At 42.4% G+C, this 8,051-nt stretch overlaps 1 protein-coding gene across 5 annotated transcripts; it reads left to right on the top strand.

Annotated features, from left to right (window-relative positions):
• Nucleotides 1-543: 543 nt before the first annotated feature.
• LOC127009438 (mucin-3A-like) lies at nt 544-6,450 on the top strand. Of its 5 annotated transcripts, none has more exons than XM_050882535.1 (5): nt 544-681; nt 1,832-1,968; nt 3,146-3,271; nt 3,784-4,117; nt 5,792-6,449. In XM_050882535.1, the coding sequence occupies exons 2-5, from the start codon at nt 1,840-1,842 to the stop codon at nt 5,842-5,844; spliced, it is 642 nt and encodes a 213-aa protein (XP_050738492.1). In that variant the 5' UTR covers nt 544-681; nt 1,832-1,839; the 3' UTR covers nt 5,845-6,449. The 5 variants fall into 5 exon arrangements, with proteins under 5 accessions (XP_050738492.1, XP_050738496.1, XP_050738491.1 ...); XM_050882539.1 differs by having other exon boundaries at nt 548-567; nt 3,784-4,108; nt 5,792-6,450; XM_050882534.1 differs by having other exon boundaries at nt 548-567; nt 5,792-6,448.
• Nucleotides 6,451-8,051: the final 1,601 nt, after the last annotated feature.

The following is an 8,051-nucleotide window of genomic DNA, read 5'->3' as shown; positions in this document are numbered from 1 at the left end:
TACCAATCTATCTATTTGTTTTACGTATCTATCTCTTAAGTCGTAAACGAATTATGATTTTCTGTTTTCTATTATTTTCTACAATTAGCCTATCAAATAATATATACGCCATTAGTTCTCTATTGTCTTCTCTTATCTTTCTTGTATTTATAGCGAAAGTGTGTGTGTGTGTGTGTGTGTGTGTGTGTGTGTGTGTGTGTGTGTGTGTGTGTGTGTGTGTTACGTATCTAAGGACCCAGACAAGTGTTGACAAGGGCGTGACAGCTCAAAAATCCTCCACTGGAAATAGTAACACGGAAACGAGTCTGAAGAAGCGAATCGAAGCTGAGAGAGAGAAAAAAAGACGAAAAAGGAAAGTTGAGCGTGATGAATGAGGAGGAGAGGGAGGAGGAAGCGAGGGGCGCCGCGAACCAGTAAGGAAAGGAAGGAAGGAAGGAAGGAAAGGATGAAAGACGGAAACGAGAGAGGTGGAGAGCTTTCGGCTGTGTCACCTCTTTGTATATATATATCGACGCTGCACAGGACCCAGCATCACTTGGCTCTCGGGGTCGACGCAACACACACGACGTAAGACACACCAACACGTCACATAACACACACCATACTCTGTTTTGTATATACACCGACGCTGAACAGGACCCAGCATCACTTGGCTCTCGGGGTCGACACAACACACACGACGTAAGACACACCAACACGTAACATAATACACTCTAGTACTCTGTTTTGTATATACACCGACGCTGAACAGGACCCAGCATCACTTGGCTCTCGGGGTCGACACAACACACACGACGTAAGACACACCAACACGTCACATAACACACACCATACTCTGTTTTGTATATACACCGACGCTGAACAGGACCCAGCATCACTTGGCTCTCGGGGTCGACACAACACACACGACGTAAGACACAGGAACACACAACAAACACTATAGTCTTTCAAATATGTCGAATCCGTTTTGGCGTTGCCTTCCGCGGGTTCATTTCTCCTCTCTGCTCTGCCACACAGCCCCAACACCTATTTTTTCCTCTCATATGTTGCCCATAGCTTGCATATGAGAGGAAGAGATAGGTGTTGGGACTGTGTGGCAGAGCAGAGGGGAGGAAAGGACCCGCGGGAGCCTACGCCAGACCGGCCTCGACATATTTGGAAGACTATAGTCCTTTTGTACATACACATATACAGCATTTATAATCACGCGAGGTCTTGTCACATAGGAGCAAAATAACAAGGAGAAAATAATTCACCCATACGATATATTCACGATATTGTTCGCTCATCTCAGTATCAACCTAAGAATCAAGCCCCTAGCAGCAACACCTACTAGTTTTGCAAGTACTTCGGAGCGTGATGACCGTTTTAGACTTTCCATTGCCGGTTCTTCCGTTAGCGTGCACTGTAAAGATTCTTGTTTCATAGCAGCTTTGTGTTTGGCTGTAATAGCGCCGCTCCCTGAATGATCTTGACCAAGGAGTGTGTATATATATCGCCTCTGGATTCCTTGTTTCCAGTGCTTTCCAACAAATACGGAAGCCAGTGGGAAACTCTCTCCCCTAAAATAAAACTAACTAAACGAATTGACTACCTAAGCAGATAAATCATTCTCTTCTTTGTCAGTAGGCCTATCATGCACCTATTTATAGCTTTTCTGGCACCTCCCTCAGTTCTCCTTATCGGATCAGAATGCCGTGGGTAGTTTGTTTTTATCTCTCACTATCCATGCAACAACTGGACTTTCTCTTACCGTAATATGGGGAAAAACGTGTAAACAGACGCATCAACCAATATATTTTTCATTCACAAACACATTCCATATTTTCAGCTTTCAGAATGAGGGCAACATCGGACTGCGTGGTGGCGTGCGTGCTGTGGGCGTGTCTGGCGGTGGGTCTGAGTGTGGCCACGCCTTACGGAGGCTGGAAACCCCAACCGAGCTACTCCTCCGGCGGCAGTCTAAGTGTAAGGGCTGGACAGGGTTCGATACCTTCATGAGTGGATGTCTGTACGTGTCTGTCTGTTTGTTTGTGTGTGTGGTTTTGTTTGTGTCTGTCGGGGTCTCTGTTTCTCTGTTTTATATATTCATGACTGGCTTCTTATGTCTCTGTCTACCTGTCTGTCTCTCTGTCCGTCTGTATTTGTGTATCTGTGTCTCTACATGTTTCTGTGATACTCTCTTTCTCAACATATATCTGTCTATCTATTTATCTATCTATCTATCTATCTATCTATCAATTTATCCCCCCAGCCACCATTTTACCCCACGAAGCAACAACCAGTTCACTCGCTGCATCACGTGTCTTGTGACGAAATATTATCGGGAGCGAAACAATGGTGAGCTCATGGCCTTAGCGAGTCACGGTGAAACACGAGGTGAACAATATTCCTGGCGGGACAGACGTAATAACTCTCCTTGGCATTTACCTGAACGTATTTGTGAAGCAAACATATATTTCTCTCTTGCTCTCGCTCTCTTGCTCTTTCACTCGTCTCACTCGCCCTCTGAGAACTAATTATCTGTTTCCCTATGCGTGATCACAAGTAACAAGAACCACATGGAAATATTTTAACCTTTCGAACGTACAAAAGACACACCCCGCTCCTGTCTATAGTCAAACCATTTTAAATAATCCGTTTGGGCGTTCGATTCCGCGGGTCCTTTCCTTCCCTGTCCCAACACCCATCTCTTCCTCTCATATGTTAGCAATAGGTAACATATGAAAAGGAAAAAATAGGTGTTGGGACTGTGTGGCAGAGCAGAGGGGAGGAAAGGACCCGCAGAATCGAACGCCCAAACGAACTATTTAAAATGCTTTGACTAATAAGGCAAATGGGGTCGTTTGGTCATCTGGTAACTTTTAATCCGTTTTCCTATTTGTGATTAGCTGCGGGGATCATGTTTCTTAAAGGCCCCTCTAAGGTAGAAAAATGAGAAAAAAACATCATTCACGCAGACCATTTCATAATATATATCAACGCATTTGTGATCAGTTTATGCATCATCTATTTTTTGGGGTTTATATCATGGCAAAAGTTTGGCCCGTCGCTGGTACACGGTAAAGCCACAAATTTGGCCCGTCGCTGCTACCGGGTTAACAATATGGGGATTAGCACTTTTCACGTTTATCATCTTTTCCAGGGGTGCGGCACCAACGTCCAGCACATCACCAAGATCCTGGGCAGCACCGTCACGCAGACCGCCACCGTCATCACCACCGTCACATCCGCCACCGCCACCACCACAGCCACGCGGACGGTGACGCAGGTACGCACGCGGCCGAGGGAGGGTGGGAAGAGGGGGGGGAGATAGAGAGGGAGGGTGACGAAGGGGGGAAGAAGGGGGAAGCAAAATAGAGAGGGAGGAAAGGAGTAATGTTGTTGTTTTTGTTATTGTAGTAGATGTTTATTATATTAGCAAAATTAAATCAGTTTAGATTCAATATGAAGTGAAGTGCATTCGAAGTAATTTGTACGTATTAGTGATGCAAAACTTATCAGTGTCAGTGGAAGTAGTAGTAGTAGTAGTAGTAGTAGTAGTAGTAGTTGTAGTAATATTAGTAGCAATAACCTAATAATAATAATGATAATGATAATAATAATAATAATAATAATAATAATAATAATAATAATAATAATACGACCACGACTACTACAACTACAGCTATATTCACTACTACTACTACTACTACTACTACTACTACTACTACTACTACTATTACCCCAACCTAACCTGCCACACCATATTAGGCCTACCATCACTAACATCACCATCTCCAGATTAACACCGTAGCTTCAACCGCCACCGTCGTCAACACCGTCATCAGCACCGTCACTACCACCGCTGCCGCCACCGCCACCGCCACCGTCACCGCCACCGTCACCGCCACCGCAACCGTCGTCAACACCGTCATTAACACCGTCATCAGCACCGTCACTACCACCGCTACCGCCACCGCCACCGTCACCGCAACCGCAACCGTCACCGTTACCGCCGCCACCGCTACGGTCACCACCACCGCCACCGCTACCGTCACCGTTACCTCCACCGCCGCCGCCACCACCATCACCAACACCGTCACCGCAATCCAGCCCTGCAGCATCGGTACTGGATGTGAGATGCACTACGCTTCTTTTGATAGATAATTTAAGTCATAGCAAACAAGAGGGATTGAAAAACTTAACTTCATGTAATGTTTGGGATGTGAGATATGCCATGCGCTTCGCTTGATAGATAATTTAAGTCATAGCAAACAAGAGGGATTGAAAAACTTAACTTCATGTAATGTTTGGGATGTGAGATATGCCATGCGCTTCTCTTGATAGATAATTTAAGTCATAGCAAACAAGAGGGATTGAAAAACTTAACTTCATGTAATGTTTGGGATGTGAGATACGCCATGCGCTTCGCTTGATAGATAATTTAAGTCACAGAAAACAAGAGGGATTGAAAAACTTAACTTCATGTAATGTTTGGGATGTGAGATACGCCATGCGCTTCGCTTGATAGATAATTTAAGTCACAGAAAACAAGAGGGATTGAAAAACTTAACTTCATGTAATGTTTGGGATGTGAGATATGCCATGCGCTTCGCTTGATAGATAATTTAAGTCATAGCAAACAAGAAGGATTGAAAAATTTAACTTCATGTAATGTTTGGGATGTGAGATATGCCATGCGCTTCTCTTGATAGATAATTAAGTCATAGCAAACAAGAGGGATTGAAAAACTTAACTTCATGTAATGTTTGGGATGTGAGATATGCCATGCGCTTCTCTTGATAGATAATTTAAGTCATAGCAAACAAGAGGGATTGAAAAACTTAACTTCATGTAATGTTTGGGATGTGAGATATGCCATGCGCTTCTCTTGATAGATAATTTAAGTCATAGCAAACAAGAGGGATTGAAAAACTTAACTTCATGTAATGTTTGGGATGTGAGATATGCCATGCGCTTCGCTTGATAGATAATTTAAGTCATAGCAAACAAGAGGGATTGAAAAACTTAACTTCATGTAATGTTTGGAATGTGAGATATGCCATGCGCTTCGCTTGATAGATAATTTAAGTCATAGCAAACAAGAGGGATTGAAAAACTTAACTTCATGTAATGTTTGGAATGTGAGATATGCCATGCGCTTCGCTTGATAGATAATTTAAGTCACAGAAAACAAGAGGGATGAAAATATTTGGCTTGACGTAATGTTTGGGATGTGAACTTTTCAGAGACGTAGTTTAAGAATGGCGAAATAACTTTTTTTGGGGGGGTTGCATATGATTAGTTTTGAAATGGGTCTAAAGTTGGTTATCTCATTTAGTAAGCTACATATTGCCTTCGCGTTCACTCTAAATCGGTTACTTTTTTCATATAATTAGTTTAGGATTAGTTTTGGTTACCCCCTTTATTACTCTACACATTGTTTTGCATTCCCATCTAAATCAGTTCCTTTTTATATAATTAGTTTTGGAATGGGTCGAACGTAGGTTATCTATCTTATTTATAACATTAGAGATTCCTTCATTGCAATCACTATTTCAAAATCACTTCCTTCATATGATAACTACGTCTTAAGTACTTTCTTTCTATATTTTGTTTCATGTAAGTTATCTATTTTATCATATGTTGGCTTCACTTCATGCTTACCATTAGGCATCACTTTCGATTGGAAGCTTACATATATTTGAGGCTCCTATGCGTTTCTTGGCTTCTCGTGTTTCTTAAAAAGTTAGTATTATTATGTGTTGGTGTAATGTTATATGCTGTTGATGATCTTCTTGCCTTCCAGACGTGCGCACGGGTCTTCCCACCAAGTACAACGGAGGCTGGGTCTGGCATTAAAGCGAAAGGATCTATCTCCCCGTCGCATCAAACATCTCATTGGCAGATCACGTCTAATATTATAATCTCCCATGGCAGCATTACTGGTTCATATTTAATCTCGTTTGTTTTATTTATTGATTTAATGATGTGCACTTAGCAGTTGTGGTAGATCAAATACATTATCGCAAATCATGTCGCTAATTCCTTTCCTTCATGATAACAAGATAGGCCTATATAGAATGTTAGCCCAGCCCACCCAGGTGTTCATCCTCCCTTTCTGGCAGGTAATCTGTGGTAACCCGGATGTCACACCTGCCCTGTTCTCTATCTGTATATGTCTATCTTCCTATCTATCTATCTGTTTATCTACCCATTTTAGATGTCTGTATCTATCTATATCTATTTATCTTACTATCTTTACCGAACCTCATTTCATGGTATTCTTTTTCACATCTTAATGACACTTTTTTTTCATCCTTTTGTCCGACCATCCGCTGAGCAAAGGACACGAAGCATAAACTCACTAGTGGAGGAAACGAAAGATGATGCACTCCAACTTGATCTGATTTTTTCCCCCCAAACAACAGAATATGTTTACAGGGTCACGGCCACCCAGTGTTAATTATACGTTGGGATCAGTTGCTAAACACGGAGCGCCGGGAGACGTTTGATCAGTGACTCAGCATGAACCAGTACACAACAGTAAAGCATTAAGAAAACGTTTGAATTTCGGGAGCGATGCCCAGGTTGAGAGGCATTGGAGGTGGGGCATTGATACCTCCCACTCTCAAGGTCGACCACATCCTTGCTCCATGCCCTGTCCAACTCCGTAACTCACTCAGCATATTGAAACTATCGGCTTGTAACCAAATATCATCGCACGCAGACAATTACTGCTTTTTAATCTATGTTGTTAACTTTACTATTAACATACGTGTAGCGCAGGTAAATCAGCCTGACTGGGGTTGTGTTACCTTATATGATGATTTTATAAGAGGGTTGAATTACTGATAAATTCTACTGCTGAATTATTTTTTCCACTGACTGTTTTTGCAAGATATATATGCTAGTGGAAAACTATATCACAATATCTATCTATTCACCGTGTCTATCTGCCTAATTTTAAAGCGTATGGAGCCAAATTATTACATTCATACATATCACACGTCTATCAACGCTGAGGAACGGGAAATATAAAGTAACAGCATATTATTACTTTCTAGGCTATGTTCTACACGCCAGACTAAACCAGCCACATTTTCAAGACCTGGCAAAGGTTAAGAAATATTTCCCAATCCACTCAACAACCCCACACACGAGAGATATCTGTAATACCTAGGCGCTCAGCTATAAAATCCCTAGGCTATGTTCTGCACGCCACACCAAACCAGCCACATTTTCAAGGCCTGCAATGGTTAAGATATATTTCCCAATCCACTCGACAACCCCACACACTAGAGATATATATCGGCTTGTAATTCCTAGGCGCTCAGCTATAAAATTCCTAGGCTATGTTCTGGACGCCACACTAAACTAACCACATCTTCAAGACCTGGGAATTGTTAAGAAATATTTCCCAATCCACTCAACAACCCCACACACGAGAGATACCTGTAATTCCAAGGCGAGCTAAAAAATTCCTAGGCTCTGTTCTGCACGCCACACCAAACCAGCCACATTTTCAAGACCTGGGAATTGTTAAGAAATATTTCCCAATCCACTCGGCAACCCCACACACTAGAGATATATATTGGCCTGTAATTCCTAGGCGAGCTATAAAATTCCTAGGCTATGTTCTGCACGCCACACCAAACCAGCCACATTTTCAAGACCTGGCAAGGGTTAAGAAATATTTCCCAATCCACTCGACAACCCCACACACGAGAGATATCTGTAATTCCTAGGCGAGCTATAAAATTCCTAGGCTATGTTCTGCACGCCACACCAAACCAGCCACATTTTCAAGACCTGGGAATTGTTAAGAAATATTTCCCAATCCACTCGGCAACCCCACACACTAGATATATATATTGCCCTATAATTCCTAGGCGAGCTATAAAATTCCTAGGCTATGTTCTGCACGCCACACCAAACCAGCCCCATTTTCAAGACCTGGAAATTGTTAAGAAATATTTCCCAATCCACTCGACAACCCCACACACTAGAGATACCGGACCTGTAATTCCTAGGCGAGCTTTAAGCAACACTGGCTACATAAATCCTCC

Source organism: Eriocheir sinensis, chromosome 40, assembly GCF_024679095.1.
Source record: "Eriocheir sinensis breed Jianghai 21 chromosome 40, ASM2467909v1, whole genome shotgun sequence".
NCBI classification, from domain to species: Eukaryota; Metazoa; Arthropoda; class Malacostraca; order Decapoda; family Varunidae; genus Eriocheir; species Eriocheir sinensis.
The sequence above is the reverse complement of the archived record's forward strand: the minus strand, read 5'-3'. Positions and strand labels throughout refer to the sequence as shown.